The sequence below is a fragment of the Odocoileus virginianus genome, chromosome 5 (assembly GCF_023699985.2).
Source record: "Odocoileus virginianus isolate 20LAN1187 ecotype Illinois chromosome 5, Ovbor_1.2, whole genome shotgun sequence".
NCBI lineage: Eukaryota > Metazoa > Chordata > Mammalia > Artiodactyla > Cervidae > Odocoileus > Odocoileus virginianus.
Window position 1 is genome coordinate 9,415,245 of NC_069678.1, and position 23,618 is coordinate 9,438,862.

The 23,618-nt window shown below is 41.7% G+C and overlaps 1 protein-coding gene across 1 annotated transcript; it reads left to right on the forward strand.

Moving 5' to 3' along the window:
• The first annotated feature begins 1,167 nt into the window (after positions 1 to 1,167).
• On the forward strand, positions 1,168 to 1,883 carry CRCT1 (cysteine rich C-terminal 1). Its single transcript, XM_020898253.2, has one exon. It carries the CDS (start codon positions 1,233 to 1,235, stop codon positions 1,566 to 1,568), a length of 336 nt encoding a protein of 111 aa, XP_020753912.2. The 5' UTR covers positions 1,168 to 1,232; the 3' UTR covers positions 1,569 to 1,883.
• Positions 1,884 to 23,618: the final 21,735 nt, after the last annotated feature.

Sequence of the window (23,618 nt, forward strand, 5' to 3'; positions counted from 1 at the left end):
TGTCTGTTGGGAAATGGGCCCCTCCCAAGAGCCAGTGCCTGGGTTCTTATAAAAGGTCCTCTGGCTGGACACTGCTCAATCCACTGCCTAGCAGGTGGCCCACTCCAGTTGGAAAACTAAGTGAGTCTTCCAGCGAAGCCAGGGTCTGGTAAGTCTCCAAGTGGAACATGGGGGAGGAGGATGGGAAGAGTTGAAGACAGAGGGGAGGAGAAGGCAGAACATAGCAAGCAGGGAGATGCAGAAGGAAGGCCCTGGAGAGTGCCCTAAGCTTCAAGTGAGCTGACCTTGCCTGGTGTCAGTGAGCACGTGGAAGCTGGATTGGGGGTGGGGGGACGCACGGTCACACGGCAAGTCTACAGCAGAGATGTGACTCTCCTAGAACCCAGGTTTTTGGCTCCCTGGAGGGGGATGTATTTCCATCCTTTGCCCCACTCTCCTTTTCCTTATGGTCATGGGGGATGACAGACATAGGCCAGGACATGCTTCTGGTGTTTGTGGATCCTTTAGACCCAAATGACTGGGACAGACAGATGCACGTGTGACTTGAGTATTTTCTAACTGTCGTCGCCGTTTAGTCACTTAGTCATGCCTGGCTCTTTGTGACCCCGTGGACTATAGCCCACCAGGCTCCTCTGTCCATGGGAATATCCAGGCACGAATACTGGAGTGGGTTGCCATTCCTTCTCCAGGGGATCTTCCCCGATCCAGGGATCTAACCTGAGTCTCCTGCTTGGCAGGTGGACTCTTCACCACTGAGCCACTGTGGAAACCCCATTAGTGTTAATGCAATGCTGATGGCTAGGGGAACACTTGAAGGCCTATGGCCACAGAAACATGGGAGAGGGGAAAAGACACGGGAGATTTTGGACAGAATCAGACAGAAAAATTGCCACAGTATCCTTTCTTTTCCACTGTAAAGAACTTGGGTGGTCCTTACTCTAGTCAGAGAAAATGGGAAACCACTGATTTCTTTTCATAGGCTGTGGCTACTGTAGGCAGGTTTTAACTCAGGGGAACTCACTCACTGGAATACCTGTTTGAGGGTTTTCCTTTGCTTCCCCTTTTTCTTGCTCTGTGTGTGTGTGTGTGTGTGTGTGTGTGTGTGTATGCGTTTTCCTTCCGTGTGTGTGTGTGTGTGTGTGTGTGTGTGTAGCGTTTTCCTTCCTGGCATTAGGCCAGGTTCTCAAAGGCACCTCTCAAAAGCCCTCTTTGGAAAGAAACAGAACTCGCATATGAAAAGCTGCTTCTCTTTCAGGTTCTCCGTGACGATGTCCTCTCAGCAGAGCGCCAAAGGCTCTCCCAAGGGCTCTTCGCAGGGCCCCACCCCTTGTCCCGCCCCGGCGCCCGACACCTCCTCCAGCAGCTCTGGCTGCTGCGGGAACGGCTGCTGCGGCTCCAGCGGCGACTCCGGCTGCTGCGGGGACGGTGGCTGCGGCGGCTCCAGCTCCGTCGGCTGCTGCTGCTTCCCCAGGAGGCGCCGGCGGCAGGGTAGACGCGGCTGCGGCTGCTGCGGAGGCAGCAACCAGAGCTCCGGCTACTACGGCTCCTCCGGCTGCTGCGGGTGCTGAGGCCACTCCCGTACCCTCGCGAGAGCTGCTCCCACCCCGCGCCCGTGCCCCTCCGTACCGCGCTCCCCTGCGAGGCGGCGCCTCAGAGTTTGCCTCCCCGCAAAGCTAATTGCTCTTGGATGTTCGGATACCCACTCTGTATTCAGCCTCACAAAGCTTCCTGGCCCACGTGTGCTTTTTCTCCTTGGGAACCTGAAAGCCGTGGGTGGACTTTACTGTCTGCAAGGGCTTGCAAACAGTTGGCACTCAATAAATGCTTACTGATTTGATTGTTGTTTGAAGACATGTCATAATAAAGCTTCTACCTCCTGAGAACACCCCCTCTGTTATTTGTTCTTTAGTTTTTTTAGTGTATTTATCATCGTGTTCTGTTCCTTCATCCTCTCCGCTCAGCTCTGGCTTGGCAGATTTGTAACAGGCAGGAAACTGAAATTCATGCCTGCGTAAGAGTGGCTTTCTGGTACTTAATCTTGATAGCAGGAGTCACATAAGGAGCCAGGCAGTATTCTGAGGGCTTTATGGGACATGCATCATCTCACAGTGACTCAAGGAGGTAGGTGCTGTTAGCCCCATTTTACAGAGGAGAAACTGAGGTTAAGGAGCTGGCTCAAAGTCACTCAGCCAATAGATGATGGACAAGCCAGGACTTATGCTCCTAACTGCTCTGCTTGGGCCCGGGAAGCCTTCCAGAGCCTTGCTAATGGAGGTGCTCACTCTCCTATCCATCAGGCACAGGCAGCTGCGTGGCAAAGGTTTGGATCTGCAGTTCTTGAGGGCCTTTGGAGTCAGGTGAGCTGAGACTTAACTTCTGGTACAGAGGCTCACTAGTCAACTGCTTTGCCTGTTGGTTGTTGCAGGAGACTGCAAACCTCCTGCTCCAAGCCTCAGTCATACAGCTGAGGTCCAACAGCGAGCCATGTGTTTTCGGGACCCTGCAGGATGAGAAGTGCAGGGCATGGAAATGCGGGAATGTCCTTCTCTAGAGGTGGTGGTTGTGATGGAGCCATCCTGAGTAGCTCAGAAACCCCATCTTGCAGGCACAGGCCTCATTCAGTCATTTCAGGAAGAAGAAACACAACAAAGTCCTCTGTAGCAGTGTATGCTGGGCTCACAAGGGATGAGGTGATGATAATGGTATTAATAATAGTGGCAATAGTTACCATTTGTTGGGCATTTACTCTGTTCTCATGCTTCCTTGGTCACAAGGTTAGCCACGTTACATATATTTATCTCATTTAAATCCTCACAATAATCTCAATATATAGACACGAAGTTCCCTATTTTTTTAGGTGATGATGAAACTGGGGATCAATTTCAGTGACTTGGCCGAAACTGCACAGCTAGTGAAAGTCTCAGGCCCCCAGATGGCGAGTGAGGGTGATGAGATTTGAACTGGGGTCTGTCTGATTCCAAAGTCCATCTTCTCAGACTCAAGGTATCATATTCTCCTCCTTTAGAAATCACCATCACACTCTGGCCTTTGCAGACACACCCAGGCTCTTAGAAAATTAAAGCTTGGCTTCTTGGCTGCTGCTCCATCCATGACCCAGTGACTGGTAAACTCTGTTACGGCATCCACCCAGCCCAGGTTATTTGCTTAGAGGCAGGGTAAGAAATTCTTCATTGATTCATCCAGGATATTTAAAGTTGAGACTCAATGACCCCTGTCAGGGAGGCTCTGAAAGGCAGTCCCACTCTGGATGGGAGGGGCTCTTGTTTCCATCTGTTAGACTCTGTAGTTTCCAGTGGGAGGTGATTTGTGGAAATTGTTTACTAACAAATGACATCACCCATGGACCTGACACTCCCACACCAGTGATGTGTGTTGAGGCAACAAGCCCTGGAACTTTGGAGAGGTGAGGTGGGAAGGGAGAACTGCCTGACTCAGAACAGACAGATTGGAAAACCAACCTCAGGGTGGGAGGTGACCCTTAATCAGGAAGCTGAGGCATGAGTTTTAGGAAAGAAAGATGGTGATTCACTGAGAGACATGTGAACCCAATGGGAGTACACACCCTTGAACATGAAGCACAAAGATATGAATTAAATGGTTGACTGTGAGATGGTGGTACTGCCAGGCTCAAGTGTCCCTGACCCCCAGCAGGCCACTGCAGGGAGACTCTTATGAGAAAGGTTTGGGCATTCTAAGAATAGTTCTATTACAGAAACCCAGGAAGCTACTTTGGATGGGCTGGAGCTCTCTGCTCATGGCCGAGTAGCCTTTTCAGATTTCCAACAGTAGGTAAAGCTGTATTAGTGGCACAAGCATTCCCTTGGAGGTGGTGGCAGTCTCCCCTGGGAATTCTGGACCTAAGGGGAGTTGGCAACATGAAATCCTACTCAAAGGTTGTCACCCAAGTATACTGTGACAGGCAGAATCATGTTTCTTATCATCTTTGGAGAATAAGGCTGAAAATTATCAGTAAGACAGTGACAGCATTTCTGAGAGTATTTTATTCATGATGGATCCAGTTCCTGCTTCATTTATGTTATTACAGTAATAAAAATAGCAACTTATATTTATATAGAACTTAGCAGTTTTTAGGGTGTTTTCACATATCTTTTTCACAGTCTCTAAGACATATTATGTTCTCTGTATAACAGATTGGGGGAGGCTCTGAGAGTTTACCCAATACACCTGAGGTTATTCAGCAAAGAAGTGGCAGTCTCTGGACTAGGGTTTGCACTGCTCTCCAAGGGAGCCAAAAGCCACTTCTTTTTAAAAAACAAAACAAAACAAAACAGTATTGGAGTATAATTTACAATGTTGTCTTAGTCTTAGATGTACAGCAAATTTAATCAGTTCCACATACACATGCATGCGTGCTAAGTTGCTTCAGTCATGTCCTACTGTTTGTGACACTATGGGTTGTAACCCATCAGGCTCCTCTGTCCAGGGAATTTTCCAGGCAAGAATACTGGAGTGGGTTTCCTTAGCCTTCTCCAGGGGATCTTCCTGACCAAGGGATTGAATCCACATCTCTTTAAGTCTTGGCAGTTGGGTTCATTACCACTAGTGCCACTTGGGAAGCCCGTACATATATCCACACTTTTTTGGATTCTTTTTGCATATAGGCCATTACAGAGTCTTGAGCAGAGTTCCCTGTGCTTTACAATAGGTCCTCATTAGTTATCTATTTTATACAGAGTAGTGTGCATATCTCTTTCCTAGTTTCCCAATTTACTCCTACCAGCTGCGTAGCGCCTGCTAACCATAGTTTGCTTTATACATCTGAAAAGCCACATCTTAATTTGCACACTGGGATAGTTGAATGTTACTATCGTTTAGTGGCTAAGTTGTATCCAACTCTTTTTCAACCCCATGGAATAGAGCCTGTCAGCCTCCTCTGTCCGTGGGATTTCCCAGTCAAGAAGAGTGAAGTGGGTTGCCATTTCCTTCTCCAGGAGATCTTCCTGACTCAGAGATTGAAACTATGTCTCCTGGACAAGTGAGTTCTTTACCACTGAGCCACCAGGGAATAATGGCACCCAATTAATTATTTAGAGACAATGTTTATTTATTGCTTATTTGTCATTGCATTCCTAGCATTTAAACTGTTCCAGGTAAATAAAAGTTAATAAGTAAATGGGTGTTAATTAGTGTATCATGTGTAAAATATTGAGTGAAACAATTCTAGGAGATGCACAAATGTATGTCTTGAGCACAAGGAGATTATAGTCTAATTTGAGAAACATGGTAAATAAACATACTAGATATGAATGATAATATCACATACAAGAAATAGTGTCACAAATGGATACATATATTATATACAAATACAGGAAAAATAAAAAACAGAACAGGATATAGATAAGCACTACAAGGGTTCAAATGAATTTAGATGAGAAATTTTTGTGTGCATGACTGTTCAGTGGCTCTATTGTATCTGACTCTTTGCGACCCCATGGACTGCAGCCCACCAGTCTCCTCTATTCATGGAATTATACAGGGAAGAATATTTGAGTGGGTTGCCATTTCCTCTTCCAGGGGATCTTCCTGACCCAGGGATTGACTCTAGCTCCCCCACATCTCCTGCATTGACAGGTGGATTCTTTACCCTTGAGCCAGGGAAGCTCACTACTATATATATACTAGATAAATACAAGGACCTATTAACTAGTACAAGAACTCAACTCAATATTTTGTAATAACCTGTAAGGGAAAGGAATCTGAAAATGAATAGATAGATATGTTTAAAAAAAAAAGTTGTGTAACTTTTCTGAAGCCTCAGTTTCTTTATTTGCAAAATTTAGCCTACTCTATACCATTGCAAAAGAAATTAAATGAGATAATGTGTGTAAATCCACTTAGCATGAGTACCCAATAAACTGTAGCTGTTATTACACCATTAATATTCAGCTGATAGTAAACTGTTCAATATCATGGTAATCAAGTCTATGCCCCAACCAGTAATACTGAAGAAGCTGAAGTTGAAACGTTCTATGAAGACCTACAAGACCTTTTAGAACTAACACCCAAAAAAGATGTCCTTTTCATTATAGGGGACTGGAATTCGAAAGTAGGAAGTCAAAAAACACCTGGAGTAACAGGCAAATTTGGCCTTGGGGTGTGGAATGAACCAGAGATCAAATCGCCAACATCTGATGAATCATCGAAAAAGCAAGAGAGGTCCAGAAAAACATCTATTTCTGTTTTATTGACTATGTCAAAGCCTTTGACTGTGTGGAACACAATAAACCACGGAAAATTCTTAAAGAGATGGGAATACCAGGCAAATTTGGCCTTGGGGTGTTAATAGGACCAGAACACACTGGTCATAGCAAACACCCTCTTCCAACAACATAAGACAAGACTCTACACATGGACATCAGCAGATGGTCAATACTGAAATCAGATTGATTATACTCTTTGCATCCAAAGATGGAAAAGCTCTATATGGTCAGCAAAAACAAGACCGGGAGCTGACTGTGGCTCAGATCGTGAGCCCCTTATTGCCAAATTCAGTCTTAAATTGAAGAAAGTAGGGAAAACCACTAGACCATTCAGGTATGACCTAAATCAAATCCCTTATGATTTATACAGTGGAAGTGAGAAATAGATTTAAGGGACTAGATCTGATAGAGTGCCTGATAAACTATGGATGGAAGTTCGTGACATCATCCAGGAGACAGGGATCAAGACCATCCTCAAGAAAAAAGAACTGCAAAAAAGCAAAATAGCTGTCTGAGGAGGCCTTACAAATAACTGTAAGAAGAAGAGAAGTGAAAAGCAAAGGAGAAAAGGAAAGTTATGCCCATTTGAATGCAGAGTTCCAAAGAATAGTAAGGAGAGATAAAACCTTTCTCATGAATCAATGCAAAGAAATAGAGGAAAACAATAGAATGGGAAAGACTAGAGACCTCTTCAAGAAAATTAGAGATACCAAGGGAACATTTCATGTAAAGATGGGCTCAATAAAGGACAGAAATGGTATGGACTTAACAGAAACAGAAGATATTAAGAAGAGGTGGCAAGAATACACAGAAGAACTGTACAAGAAAGATCTTCATGACCCAGATAATCACGATGGTGTGATCATTCACCTAGAGCCAGACATCCTGGAATGTGAAGTCAAGTGGGCCTTAGGAAGCATCACTATGAACAAATCTAGTGGAGGTGATGGAATTCCAGTTGAGTTATTTCAAATCCTAAATGATGATGCTGTGACTGTGGTGCACTCAATATTCCAGCAAATTTGGAAAACTCAGCAGTGGCCACAGGACTGGAAAAGGTCAGTTTTCATTCCAATCCCTAAGAAAGGCAATGCCAAAGAATGCTCAAACTACCTCACAGTGGCACTCATCTCACATGCTAGTACTAGAATGCTCAAAATTTTCCAAGCCAGGCTTCAGCAATACGTGAATCATGAACTTCCAGATGTTTAAGCTGGTTTTAGAAAAGGCAGAGGAACCAGAGATCAAATCGCCAACATCTGATGAATCATCGAAAAAGCGAGAGAGGTCCAGAAAAACATCTATTTCTGTTTTATTGACTATGTCAAAGCCTTTGACTGTGTGGAACACAATAAACCATGGAAAATTCTTAAAGAGATGGGAATACCAGACCATCTGACTTGCCTCTTGAGAAACCTGTATGCAGGTCAGGAAGCAACAGTTGTAACTGGACATGGAACATCAGACTGGTTCCAAATAGGAAAAGGAGTATGTCAAGGCTGTATATTGTCACCCTGCTTATTTGACTTATATGCCAAGTACATCATGAGAAATGCTGGGCTGGAAGAAGCACAAGCTGGAATCAAGATTGCCAGGAGAAATATCAGTAACCTCAGATATGCAGATGATGCCACCCTTATGGCATAAAGTGAAGAAGAACTAAAGAGCCTCTTGATGAAAGTGAAAGAGGAGAGTGAAAAAAGTTGGCTTAAAACTCAACATTCAGAAAACTAAGATCATGGCATCCGGTCCCATCACTTCATGGCAAATAGATGGGGAAACAGTGGAAACGGTGTCAGACTTTATTTTTTGGGGCTCCAAAATCACTGTAAATGGTGATTGTAGCCATGAAATTAAAAGATGCTTACTCCTTGGAAGGAAAGCTATGACCAACATAGACAGCATATTAAAAAGCAAAGATATTACTTTGTCAACAAAGGTCCGTCTAGTCAAGGCTATGGTTTTTCCAGTGGTCATGTATGGATGTGAGAGTTGGACCATAAAGAAAGCTGAGCATCAAAGAATTGATGCTTTTGAACTGTGGTGTTGGAGAAGACTCTTGAGAGTCTCTTAGACTGCAAGGAGATCCAATCAGTCCATCCTAAAGGAGATCAGTCCTGGATGTTCATTGGAAGGACTGATGTTGAAGCTGAATCTCCAATTCTTTGGCCACCTGATATGAAGAGCTGACTCATTTGAAAAGACCCTGATGCTGGGAAAGATTGAGGGCAGGAGGAAAAGGGGATGACAGAGGATGAGATGGTTGGATGGCATCACCAACTCAATGAACATGGGTTTGGGTAAACTCCAGGAGTTGGTGAGGGACAACTCCAGGACAGGGAGGCCTGGCATGCTGCGGTTCATGGGGTTGCAAAGAGTCAGACACGACTGAGTGACTGAACAGAACTGAACCACTTATTAATATGAAAATTAGTTAACTCAAGCCCAACTACAATTTGTTACAGGACTTCCAATGAAAGTAAGTGACTGTGGACTGAGTTATTCACAAGATTTCATGGAGAAGGGATCTGTGTTGTGTCTGAAGGATGAAGACATTTTGGGGTGCATGAACTCAGTGGTTTATCCATTTACTCAACTCTGTCAGATGCCTTTTGCGGTGCTGGGACAGGATGAAGAGTGAGACCAAGACTCTGCCTGCGTGGACCTTACCTTCTAGGACAAAGACAGACAACAAAGTGAGCAGGAAAGTCAGATTACTCCACATAGTAAAAATTGTTGTGATGAAAATAAAGAAGATAGATGTACTGATGTGAACTGAAGGTTTATGGAGATTTTAAATGGGGACCTGAGCAAACACTGTTTGAGCAGAAAAGGTGGGAATCATCTCACAGAGAAGGAAGGCATATGATTACAGGGTTCCTAACTCCCTGGCAGCCTGAGGCTATGATGCTTACGGAGTGCTCACAGTTATGCTGGCCCCATTAGAACCTTTTACTACTAGGAGTGAGTGAGTGGGTGAAAGTCGCTCAGTTATGTCCAATTCTTTGCGGCTCTATGGACTATACAGTCCAGGGGTAGTCTTTCCCTTCTCCAGGGGATCTTCCCAACCCAGGGATCAAACCTAGGTCTCCTGTATTGCAGGCGGGTTCTTTACCAGCTGAGCCACATGTAGCTTGGAATTCCAGTTGCTTGGCATACAGGTTTGATGGGGAGATAAGTCAGATACTATGAGCTGAGCTGGGCATTATTTCACTTAATCCTCACAACCCTTCCATAAGCTAAGTTTTTCTTTTTCTCTCTCTTACACTTTTGGGATAAGAAAACTAAGATATTATTGTATTAGGTAGCCATCTCAAAGTTGTACAACTTGTAATTGGTAGAACATGATTTTGAACTATGTATGTCTGACTCCAAAACCAATGTTGTGAACATTGAGCTCTAATATGTGTTTTTAGAGGAAAGGTGAGTGAAAAAGGGGAGTACTTTTTATGCTTGAAGAGGGAGGAGAAAGAAGATCCAAGGTGGAGGTGGTGGTGTATAGAAACACCATGAGGACATATCCTTAGAGAAGAGAAATGAGACCAAATGATTGCTAAATCAAGGAGTTGAAACTGCATATAACCGTGGCATATGATGGTAGGAAAATAGTTTTGAAAGAAATACTTTAGAAAGATAGCATGCATGCGAGCTAAGTTGCTTCTGACTGTTTTCCACCTTATGGACCACAGCCCACCAGGCTCCTCTGTCCATGAGATTCTCCAGGCAAGAATACTGGAGTGGGTCACCATGCTTTCCTCTTAGAAAGATAGAAGTTTACCTGCATAACACTGACCGTACTCTCTGACATGACCCTAAGATTAACTAGGCAGAGGTGATTAGGATGCACTGGAGGAGGAAGAGAATGGAAGAAATATGGCATATCATGGTGAGGAGCCACAGTGGCCCAGGCTAGAAGTGAGGACCCTAACTTCGGACATGGCAGTGGATGAGAAAAGGAGATGACAGATGTCAGAATAGGCAGAGCTGGGCGATGCATTGGGACTATGGAAGAGGAGGCAACTGGGGTTCTCTCAGACTTCGTGCCCGATAACTGGAAAATGATGATATCGCTGACAAAACAGGGAAGTCGAGAGAAGACAGATGTGGGGAGGAAGAGGGTAAGTTCAGTCTAGGACATGTTGAGTTTGAGGTGCTAGCAGCAGATGACCGTGAGGCAGGCTGTGGGGCTGGGATCCAGAAACGGAATCCCTGAAACACATAGAAATAAGTCATGTAGAGATGAAAGTCAATTACTTGAGAAAGAATGTGTTCCCATCTTTTCAGTGAAAGTTATTGAGAGAACAGACCTGGTCTACACTGCAATAACCTCAGAATAAAGAATAGAGACTGGTCACAGAAAGCAACCAGTCAAAATGTGTTGTGTGAATGAATGAATGAATGGGTGAACAGAAAACCACAAGTTGTGTAGAGGGAGAAACCGAACTCTTAGTGGGGAAGGTGAGTTCCAAATGAAGAGGACAAAGAAGAATCAGAGAAACTATTCAGAGATTTTGACGAGACAATTCATAGGACTATATTGAGGCCTTAGAGTCTAGAATTCCAAGGAGAGGAGAACCAGGACAGTGCAGAATTTCAGAAGCTAAAGTATTTCATCCAAATCAGGTTAATTACACAAGACCTTTCCTCCTATTGCATGATCCGTCTTGAACTCTTTAAACCATAGAACAGTTATAGCAAGAGATTCCATCTGGAGGGGTAGCAGTTTCATCTTAATTAAGAGGAACTGGTTGAGCAGGAAAACTGGCATTCATACCAAGTGAGGAAAACATGCTCCCGAATGACACCACAGATCAGAATGATTTGGCCCTGATAAATCTGAAATATGTCGGTTTGCCTCAGGACATGTGATAGTCCACCCTAGAAAAGCAAATATCTCCTCTTCTCCACAGACATTACATCATAGCAAGAGCTATGGTTCCCAGTGTATCTCATTTAATGATGTATCTCGTTCTTAAGAATGCATTAGATCTTTTGACAATAATGTAACTATATCAGCTCCACATGCTTGAAAACTTAGCTTGCAGTGCTTAAAAGTCCATTCTTCTATGGGTATGAAGTATGATTACATGTACTGAAAGTCTGGGATTAACCTTTTCACTCTATTCCTTACCTCCATCCAGAGATTTTCTGTTCATTCATAACTTCAATCTTTCACTCATTAAAGCTTTATTAATCACTTACTATATGCTAGGTGTTAGTTGCTCAGTCACGTTTGACTCTTTGAGACTCCACGGACAGTAGCCTGCCAGGCTCCTCTGTCCATGGAATTCTCTAGGCAAGAATACTGGAGTGGGTTGCCATTCCCTTCTCCAGAGGATCTTCCTGACCCAGGGATCCAACCCAGATCTCCTGCATTGCAGGCAGATTCTTTACCAGGTGCTGTTAGTGGTAAAGAACCCACCTGCCAATGCAGAACACAAGTTTGATCCCTGGGTCAAGAAGATCTCCTGGAAGAGGGCATGACAACCTATTTGAGTATAGCTGCCTGGAGAATCTCATGGACAGAGGAACCTGGGGGGCTATAGTCCATGGTGTCGCAAAGAGTCAGACATGACTGAAATGACTTAGCATGAACATGTATTCTAGATATTGTCTGATACAAACAAGTAACTCTTCTCTAGTGGTTCAATGGCTCACACAGAAAGGGGACCACTTATCTTGCTGAGGGGTTAGCAAAACCTACTGGTTAAACTTAGTCCTGAAGGATGTGTAGGAGAAGACAGAAAAAAAGGTTTAAGTTAAAGTAAACAGCCTTTAGTGCAAAGGCTGGCAAGGTGATTACATGTTTGTAGCCAACAATTTTGTAGCTCAAGGAAGCCAGGGCAGGTGCGATTATACAGCTGGTCACGGAATAGATAAGGCCTGGCCTTATGAAACTACCCACAGTTCCTGAAACTTTATCCTGGAGGCCTAGTGAACCATGATATTTTGGGACTCAGCAGGTCTCTCTTCCATGTTTTCAATCATGCTAAAGTGTTACCTTAGCTTAAAAAATGAGGACATTAACTTCATCTACAGCTACCATGCCCATCTATCTTTTTTTTTCTCTTAGTGTCTTCTTCCAGTTTCAAAGAGTGCCATTCATTGTTTTATCTTTTATCAAATCTTCCTTAATCCCATTGAATAATGTTCGTTCCACCAATCATTATGCTAGATGATTTCACTCCAGGGTGACCAAGTCATCATTCAAACTCTACATCCAACCGTCTTCTCTCAGTCCCTAGGATCTTAAGTCTTTGTGTCCAGTTGACCACTGTTGACCAGCTTCTATACCTCCCGTTGTGGCACTGCCATTTCCTCAGTGATTGGGGCTTTTTAATAATTTTCTCCCTGCTATTCTCTCTCTTAGCTCTGCCTCCAAATCTGCACATTATATTCAGAACCTAATATCTAAGGTTCAGCCCATAGCCATCTGATTTCTATTTTTATAGAGAAATCTCATTCACTTACTCATTCTCACACTTTTCAGTTCAGTTGAGTTCAGTTCAGTCACTCAGTCATGTCCAACTCTTTGCAACCCCATGGACTGCAGCATGCCAGGCTTTCACATCCATCAACAACACCTGGAGCTTGCTCAGACTCATGTCCATTGAGTTAGTGGTGCCATCCAACCATCTCATCCTCTGTCATTCCCTTCTCCTCATGCCTTCAATCTTTCCCAGCATCAGGGTCTTTTCTAATGAGTCAGTTCTTCACATCAGGTGGCCAGAGTATTGGAGCTTCAGCTTCAGTATCAGTCCTTCCAATGAATATTCAGGACTGATTTCCTTTAGGATTAACTGATTAGATGTTCTTGCTGTCCAAGGAGCTCTCAAGAGTCTTCTCTAACATCACAGTTCAAAAGCATCAATTCTTTGGTGCTCAGCTTTCTTTTTGGTTCAGCTCTCACATCCATACATGACTACTGGAAAAATAATGACTTTGACTAGATGGACCTTTGTTGATGAAGTAATGGCTCTGCTTTTTAATATGCTGCCTAGGTTTGTCATACTTTTGTTGAGGGTCTAATAAGTACTAGGCTCTTGGTTAGGATATCAGGCAGAAAGACACAATCTGGGTGATTCCCTAATGTGAATGTCTCCAAAATCTGCATTTCCAGCTATGACATTTCCTGCAAATTACAGGTTGAAAGCTTCTGATTCTTATGTAATACTTTCATTTGGATTATCTCAGACTCATGCATGTGTGCTAAGTCACTTCAATAGTGTCTGATTCTTTGTGACCCTCCTGGACTGCCAGTAGCCTGCCAGGCTCCTCTGTCTATGGAATTCTCCAGGCAAGAATACTGGAGTGGGTTGCCATGCCCTTCTCCAGGGGATCTTCCCAATCCAGGGATCAAACCCACGTCTCTTAGGTCTTCTGCATTGACAGGCAGGTTCTTTACCACTAGCGCCACCTAGGATGCCCTTACTAAATATAACTACCTCTCAAATTAGGTTGTTGTTGTTGTTTCTGATTTTTCTACTTCAGATGGTGGGGCCACTGTTACCATTCACACTGAAAACTGCAGTGACAGCTTTGAGTCTTCCTCTTTTATTTTTATTTTTGTCATGCCGCACAGCATGTGAGCTCTAGTTCCCTTACCAGGGATCAAACCTATGTCCCCTGCATTGGGAGCATGGAGTCTTAACCACTAGACCACAAGGGAAGTCCCCCCTTTGCCTGGCTTTTGTGTCTGACCAGTCACCAAGCTATGTGGCTTCTTCCTCCCAAGTAGCTCTCCCTTTTGCCCTTTTCTTTTTACTCTATCACCATCATCTTCGAATCCTCAACAAGAAATTGGGCAGGGGGTTAGGAAGTAAAGGATTTAGGAAAGGCACCTGCTATGTGGTGCCAGAGGGGGCTGAAGTTAGAAATATTAATCCTTGCCTACAAGGGAAAACATGGAAACAACTAGCTGTAAAGAGGCTATCATAAGTCGATACCATATCTGCTAGATAGCTGTTTATGCTGACACGCTTGAGAACACAGTAACCCTAATTGTCCTCTTCCTACCTTACATTTTATTGTTGGACAATACTATATTTCCATCTTCACACCCTGGAGTTAACCATCATCACTTCTAGTATTTTATACTGTCAATGCTTGTTTATTTTAATCCTCATTTTCACCTCCACCCCATCCAATTGCTATGTCAAGTCATTCTTTCTTTCTGGATTCCATTTCCTTTTTCCTGAAGTAACTACTTTGCTAGTTGTTTTAGCTACTATCTGTGAGTGTCAAAACCAATCTTTATCTGAAGAATTTTAATTTGTTCTTTGTCCTTAAGTGATATTTTAGCTGGATATAGAATTCCAGCTTGTCAAATATTGTCTCAGTTTGCTTTCAAGATGTTTTCTCCACTGTTTTCTGACACAAATATTTGAGAAGAGTGCTGTCAGACAAAATTTTGCTTTTTTGGAGGTGATCTGTTTCATCTCTCTGGTGTTCTTCACAGCTTCCTCTTGAGATTTGTGTTTCTGAGGATTCATGACTTTCATTAATTCTCAAAAAAGTTAAGCCGTCTCTCCAAATATTTCCCCTCACTCATTCTTTCATTTATGGAACTCTTATTAGGAACATGCAGGACATTTATATACTCTATTCCAGAAAACACTGTATTCTATATCATTTCAACACATCTATTCCAGTTCATGATTTCTCTTTGTAGCTCTTTTTAATATATCATTTGTCACTTGTTAGTTTACTGCAATATTTATTTTCCCTTCCTTTCACATTAATTAAACTCCTACTTTTTAGTCAGGTTCATGGCTGTGCAGAGTAAATATCCCAGGCTCTCTTGTGGCTAAGCATGACCATGTGCCTCAGTTCTGGCCAACAAGGTGCCAGTGGAAGTATTGTCAGGATATTTTGCTAAAGGATAGACCCATGCCCTTTGCTTCTTGACTACTTTATCTCTTCTCTCCTCTCTCTGCTTGGACAGTGTATTAATGGCTGGAACCACATGCTGAACCTAAAGAACAAGTGTCATCCCCTATGAGTTGTAAACAGGAAGATGGAAGATGTATCAGTCTCAGATGGCTGTGGGACCATAGTGCCAATGCTGGTGGCCACAGTCTGGAATTTTATGTGAGAAACAAAACTAATTTTAGGCGAGAAACTCATAACTTGTTAAACCACCATCTTTTTTATCTTCTGCATGTGTGTGTGCTAAGCTGCTTCAGTTGTTTCTGACTGTTTGTGACCCTATGGACTGTACCCTGCCAGCTTCCATTGTCCATGGGATTCTCCAAGCAAGAATACTGGAGTGAATTGTCATGCCCACCTCCAGAGGATCTTCCCAAAACAGGGATTCCCAACTCAGCTCTTTTATGTCTTATGCATTGGCAGGCTAGTTCTTTACCACTAGCGCCACCTGGGAAGTCCTTTTTATCTTTTATTCTTAGCCAAATCTAATCACTGATTTTGAAAAATTATTTTTTAAAATCAAAGTATATTTGATTTAGAATGTTGTGTTCACTTTTGGTGTACAACCTGCCTCTTGAGAAACCTGTATGCAGGTCAGGAAGCAACAGTTGTAACTGGACATGGAATAACAGATTGGTTCCAAATAGAAAAAGGAGTACATCAAGGCTGTATATTGTCACCCTGCTTATTTAACTTATATGCAGAGTACATCATGAGAAATGCTGGGCTGGAGGAAGCACAAGCTGGAATCAAGATTGCCGGGAGAGATATCAATAATCTCAGATATGCAGATGACACCACCCTTATGGCAGAAAGTGAAGAAGAACTAAAGAGCCTCTTGATGAAAGTGAAAGAGGAGAGTGAAAAAGTTGGCTTAAAGCTCAACATTCAGAAAACTAAGATCATGGCATCCGGTCCCATCACTTCATGGCAAATAGATGGGGAAACAGTGGAAACAGTGTCAGACTTTATTTTTTAGGGCTCCAAAATCACTGCAGATGGTGATTGCAGCCATGACATTAAAAGATGCTTACTCCTTGGAAGGAAATTTATGACCAACCTAGGCAGCATATTAAAAAGCAGAGACATTCCTTTTTCAACAAAGGTCCATCTAGTCAAGGCTATGGTTTTTCCAGTGGTCATGTATGGATGTGAGAGTTGGACCATAAAGAAAGCTGAGCACCAAAGAATTGGTGCTTTTGAACTGTGATGTTGGAGAAGACTCTTGAGAGTCCCTTGGACTGCAAGGAGATCCAACCAGTCCATCCTAAAGGAGATCAGTCCTGGGTGTTCATTGGAAGGACTGATGTTGAAGCTGAAACTCCAATACTTTGGCCACCTCATGTGAAGAGTTGACTCATTGAAAGAGACCCTGATGCTGGGAATGATTGAAGGTAGGAGGAGAAGGGGTCAACAGAGGATGAGATGGTTGAATGACATCACCGACTCAATGGACATGAGTTTGGGTAAACTCTGGGAGTTGGTGATGGACAGGGAGTTCTGGCATGCTGCGGTTCATGGGGTTTGCAAAGAGTCGGACATGACTGAGCGACTGAACTGAACTGATTGAGTCAATGATGCCATCCAACCATCTTATCCTCTGTTGCCCAATTTTCCTGCCTTCAATCTTTTCCAGCATCAAGATCTTTTCCAATGAGTTGGCTCTTCACATTAGGTGGCTAAATTACTGAAGTTTCAGCTTTAGCATCAATCTTTCCAGTGAATATTCAGGGTTGATTTCCTTTGGGATTAACTGGCTTGATCTCCTTGCTGTCCAAGGGACTCTCAGGAGTTTTCTCCAGCACCACAGTTCAAAAGCATCGATTCTTTGGCACTCAGCTTTATTTATGGTCCAACTCTCACATTCATACATGACTACTGGAAAAACCATAGCTTTGACTATTTGTAGTAGTTCATATCTGCTAATCCCCAAATCCTAATTTATCCCTCTCCTACTCCCTTTTTCTTTGTTTTAAATTTCTTACTTACTGTTTTAAATAATTAGAAACATTTATTTTAATAATAGTTATCATATAGTTCTTTAATCTGAAATATTTTTGGCAGTCTAATTCTGTTGTTTATAGAATTAGAATATAATGACTTTCACTGAATGAGAACTCATAATTCAAAATGACAAAACACAGAAGAAAATAATACAGTGTGAGTTTATCTTCAGTGGGACTTTATCTGTGGTCATCTTATATAGTTTTTTTGAAGACAAGTCCCTCTAGAATAAATTTGGGTTGTTTCTGTCAAACAACCAAGGTCACCTTCCTGGGACCAATTTTTATTTTAATTCCTTAAATAAGGGATTTTGCAGACCACATGTGTTGTATACTATGGAAGAACAGCAAACCAATATGAAACACAGACCTATGGTTATAAATTATAACCATAATCCCAGACTAAGGTGGGGCTTCCTTGATGGCTTAGTGATAAAGAATCTGTCTGCAATGCAAGAGATTCAGGAGAGAGGTGGATTTGATCCCTGGGTCTGGAAGATTCCCCAGGAGGAGGGCATGGCAACCCAGTCCAATATTCTTGCTCGGAGAATCCCATGCACAGAACAGCCTAGCAGGTTACAGTCTATAGGGTCACACAGAGTCTGATATGACTGATGTGACTGAGTACTCACTCAGGCTAAGGCGGATGAGTCTCCTTGGGTCTGTGGTATCCTTCCTTCTAGTCCAGTTGTATTTTTTTTTTAAACTGAGGATGCTCTTTGTTTGGTTCCCAACAATGTCTCTTTCTCTTCATGACCTTAAATCTCATCCCCCTAGAGAATGAATCTCATTGCCCTCAGGCAGCTTCCATATCCACTTATGGATTTCCTATATTGGTTTGGTTTTAAATTCTCCCTTGAATTATGTACCTTGAGAATTTTTCTTCTACTTGCTTGCAAGCATAGATACAGATTAAAAGAATATTTACACTATTTTACCTAACACTTGAGATAGTTATAACAAAAGATTTTAGAGTTTTCTAATAAGAAATATTACCACAATCAGTAATTGGCTTTTTGAAAGTTCCAGGTTATATCAGCTATGCTATAGGAAATTAAAGAATTCCTGCCCTTCTTAGGAACAAGTATGCCTTGGGGACTGCTGTGGAGGGATCAGTAGTATTTGTTCCAAGAGAAACTCAAAGTGGGGCCAAGACCCAAGGACCAGCTGTTGATTCTCATTCCCTTGTTAAACAAGGCAGATATCATATACAACTAGTAGACGCTAGGTTTCTTGAGGACAGTGGTTGCATCTTACATGTCTTGGTGTCTTCCTGTCTGCTCATTGCTATGATTTGTATATAGAAGATGCTCAAAAACAACTGTTGATTGATAGTTGACAGGATGAGCTCTATAATTTAATCCTCACTTTGTGCTTTGTATTCATCAGAAAATTACAGCAAGGTGTGGTACATTCTTAATACAAAGCAGCACATTAACCCTGCACTCCACCCAGGCCAGAAACATACAAAAAATGCCTGGGCTCATTTTTGACATTATATCCATTCCATAACTAAAAATGGGGCGACAGAGGATAAGATGGTTGGTTGGCATCATTGACTCAATGGACATGAGTTTGAGCAAATTCTGGGAGATAGTGAAGGACAGGGAAGCTGGGCATGGGGTCCACAGAGTTGCAAAGAGTCAGACACAACTGAGTGGCTGAACAACAACAATAAAGTAGAAATTATCACTGCATTACCTGTTTAGTTGAAAACGTCTTTTTTAAGGGTTAAGAGTCCAAAATTCACAATATCTTTAATGTTTGAAATGATTATTAGAGAATCACTCATTCAGTGCAGAAAAAAGTCCTTCTACAGTAACCTGGTTAATGCTTAAACATACTAGAGAGAGCATGTTAGCTCACTGCCCCTGCAAGATAGCTTATTTCATTTTGATAATTTTAATATGTTAGATAATCTTTGTATTAAGTTTTCTGTAATATAGATTTTTCTTATTATTTAATAATTCTCTTCATTGTAGAAAATACAAGCATAAATAAACAAAATAACATAATTCTATCATCCACAGAAAATCATTTTTACATCTGGTTGTGTATTTCCCCAGATCTTTATCTATGCAAACTTTTTTTCTTTTACCAAAACATATTCAGGTTGTGAGTGCTGTTTTTGCATTTGAACTTTTCACTCAATAATATATTACAGCATATTTTCATGAGAACACACACACAATGCAATGCAATAAACACCCACATGTGCCATGTTCTGTTTAGTTGCTCAGTTGTGTCTGACTCTTTGTGACCCCATGGACTGAAGCCTGCCAGGCTCCTCTGTCCACGGGGGTTGTCCAGGCAAGCATAGTGGAGTGGGTTGCCATGCCCTCCTCCAGGGGATCTTCCCAACTCAGGGATCAAACTCAGGTCTCCTGCACTGCAGGTGGATTCTTTACCAGCTGAGCCACCAGGGAAGCCCACATGAGAATGAACACTCATCCATAGCAGACGTTTGATGTTGGAATAATTTTCATTTTATACATTGTCCCTCATTTATTTAACCAATTCCTATTGCCAATATCCATTGTCTTGCCTCCAGTTTGTTGCTATAGTTAAGTATGTTGTAATGTACATAATTTATTTATACAACAAATGTTTATTAAGCACCCTAACTGTGTCTTGCCCTATGCCAAGCACAGAGGATCCAGAAGGGAGGATAAGTTCCTGTTCTCCACAATAATCTTTGAAGGAGGGAGACAAAGATTACAAGTAAACAGACCACAAATAAGACACTCACAAATAGTAATAATTAATATGGAGACAATAAAACAAGGTAGTGAAATACAAAGTGATGGGGTTGAATCTATGATTTAGGCATAGAAGATACGCTGTGTCACATAACAACTGCATAGCTGCAGGAAGTGGAATGGTGGTATTTGGTACTAAGCTATTCTCCTCCCATGATGTAGAGGGCCTGCTTCTTGGCATTTTTACTGATGCTGGGTTCTGTGCTGAGTCTCACTCCTGCTCCTTGGCCATCATGGGTCAGCTCAGGAGCAGCCATCAGCTCTCTATTTGCCTCAGCAATATTGTCCCTCAAAAGCACAGAGCTTCACGCTTTACGAAGAACTTTCACATGCTAATCTAATGTAGTCATTATTTTGCTTTGTTTTTATTATGGACATTTCAAAACCTGCATAATATGAGACAGAATAGAATAATGAGCCCCTAATTACCCAGCTTTCAGATTTTAAGAAAAAAAACACGCCAATAAGGTGTCAGCTACTATGCCCACTCCCCATAAAATTTTTTTCTGGATTATTTTAGGCAAAGGTAAGACATCACATTCTTTCCTGCCCACAAATACTGCAGTATGTGTCTCAAAACATAAGGGCATTTTCTTTTCTTATACAACTTCAAGGTCATCACTATTCATGATAGAATTAACAATACTTTAATGTCTTGCAGCACCTAGCTCACATTCACATTTCCCATAGTTGCTCAGTCATGTCCGACTCTGGGACTCCATGAACAGTAGCCTTCTGGCTCCTCTGTCCATGGGATTTTTCAGGCAAGAATACTGGAGTGGGTTGTCATTTCCCCCTCCCAGGGATCTTCCAGACCTAGGGATCAAACCGGTGTCTCCTGCATTGCAGGTGGACTCTTTACCAGATGAGCCATTGGGGAAGTCCTCACATTTCCACAATTATCTAATAAAATGCATATTTTAAAGTTGATTTTTTGAGTCAGTTGCAAACAAGGTCTACATGTTTTGTTGATATGTCTCTTAACTTTCTTCTCATCTGTAATAGTCCTGCTCCTCTTTCACATCATTCACTTTTAGAAGAAACATTACTCATCTTGAAGAATTTCTCATGTCTTAATTTCAGCTGATTGCTCTTTGCTGCTGTCATTTATCATTTTTTCGTGATGTCCCGATATTTCCAGGTATTTCTTGTAAACTGACAATTAGATCTAGAAGCTTAAAGTTTGTTTAGTTTGCTTATTTATGGCACACATGCATCAAAGGTGATGTTATATACTTCTCTTTTTTGTTATGTACTTCTTATTGCACAGTACAAGAGACACACACTGTCTAGATGTTCTACTTTAGTGATACTGAGATTGATCTGTAGGTTCAGGTAATCTGTAGGATGTTAGCACCATCCATTCATTCATTTGAAACTTCTCTATAAACCTTTCACCTAATGCTATAAGCACATATTGATGTTTATTGCTAGACCCATCATTTCTTTAGAGGTTAATAAATGGTCATTTTCTAATTCTATCATTCATTCTTCATTTATTAACTACAACTTTTTATCAGAAGAACTTTTCTAATCAACTATATGGTAACCTGAAATACAGTTTAGATAAAAAGACAGAATAAATGCTAAATTCTTTTTCTTGATATTTTCAGAATAATGAGTTGGTGGCCCAGCAATTTCCAAAGATGATCATTTTTTTAAAAGTATCATTATGGACTAAAAGGTTTCTCTATTTTTGATGCACTTTGATCAATTGCAATGATTATTTTTTCTTCCATTCTTTAGTTTCTTGTATCATTTTGATACAACCCCAATGCCCACCACCACTTCCTTGCTTTCTGGTACTATAAGATGTCCTGGAATCATGTTGAGCTTCAACTACCTCAGATCTAGTCTCAAACATTTCTCCAAGGAGTCCCACCTCCTTTTAGTGTGCAATGGTACTTAGAGACCTTAATATGGGCAGTAAGGATGAAAAATGCTACTAAGTTTCTATTGTTGCTAGATCTTTTGGGGAGCAACACTAGGAATTTTTTTTCAAGAAAAACATGAATAATGATATTTCTATTCAAAATAATATTTTAAAATAATACTTCTTTCATATTATTCTTGTAGCTTTTTCCTCTTATGCTGAAAATTTTTGTCTTTTTTTATTCTAGAATATAGCTATACTATTACTTAATGATAATGCTAACACTACTACTAAACAAGATCATTCAATGCTATGCAAGGTTTTTTTTGAGATACTTTTCATCATTGCAATAGAAGTGTAGAGTCAAAATACTGTGTTTTTAAGTTTCTTGAAATAATTCTTTTGTCAGTGTACTGCCTAACTATACTCATGCAGGCTTAGACACATTTCTCATAGTTTGTTTTCACTGTTTAGATATTTCTGAATTTAAAATTTTGTTTTTAATCATGAATTAAACCTTTACATTGTTCTGAACTCAAAATTACAAAACAAGGTACATTCATCAAAGCCACATTTCCTTCCTTGACCCATTTCTCTTCCCTATACATAATCATTTATATCCATTCTAGGTTTAGTCCACAGTTTTTCTTTAACTCTTTCTCTTATTATGACACGTTTATGTAGGCAGGAAACTGATTATTATTAGCTCCATCATAGAGGAAGTACTAGTAGCGCTGCCCACTTCCAAAATCCAAATACTGTGCCCCTTCCCCAGGCCCCATACTCCCCCTACAGGCACCCTCAGGAGTTGCATCATGGAGATACAGCCGTCTGGCCACCGGTAGCTTAGACATCCAAATTAAACAGATTGCTTGTTTCAGTATTTCTCCTCCTACTCTAGAATTATGCAAAATAAATATGCCAGCTATTTTTGGACTCCAGATGTTGCTTGGTATCTGGAGGTAGAGAAACACGTGGGTAAATACGTGTGAATAAGCGTCTGTTTATTTGTGTGTGTTGTTAGGGAAACAAATTACCCCCTGAAGCGGTCATGTTCTGTTAGTAACTGTGGTGACGTGGCATTGAGGTACAGCAATGGAAGTATCCTTGCAATCACCTTTCAGGAAAGTGTGGGGATCATTTTACAAGAGGCAAGTGGTTTTGAAATCAATGAGGATGGCCATTCAGAAAACATGGCAGAGCCTGTAATGTCCCAGATTATCCCAAAATTTAGTTTGGGTACATTCAACAATAAAAACTCATAAAAAAAAAACTTCATGAATTTAAAAATGACTGCAGGTTTATTATTACTTTTTCTTTCTAATTCAGTTTAATTTTAAATTGTATTGACAACTAGAAAAACAACAGGGACTATAACTTCCTGAAAGTGGTGAGTGCTTAAGTACGACAGGGTAAAAATCCTACTATTTTGTGTTTTGCCGAAAGGTTCCCCTCTGCCCCCATCCAGCCGCTCTAGAGACCAGGGGAAGCCAGAGGAGCGGATGTAGCGCCGGGTGAGAGATGCCTGCAACTTTCCTTAAAAATGAACGTTCAAAGCCCACGGAAACTTCTCCCCTCTTTGTTCTGCTTCTCAAGGTACTGAGAGGCAGAAGGTTTTGTAGAAGGGGGCTTGATGGAGGCTCGGAATAGAGCCCCCAAAATGAAGTGGCTCTCCCAGCGTCGCTTTTCAGCCTAGAAAAGATTCAATTCCTTGGAGTCCCTATAACGTTTGAATTTTCGTTGGTTTGAAATAAGGTTTCAATGGCAGAGCGTTTTGATGTCATAGGTAGTTCACATGTATACAGTAGAGTTA

Bases quoted from the DNA above. Each gene is read 5' to 3' on its own strand.
- CRCT1 (XM_020898253.2), top strand. From the start codon at position 1,233: ATGAAAAGCTGCTTCTCTTTCAGGTTCTCCGTGACGATGTCCTCTCAG.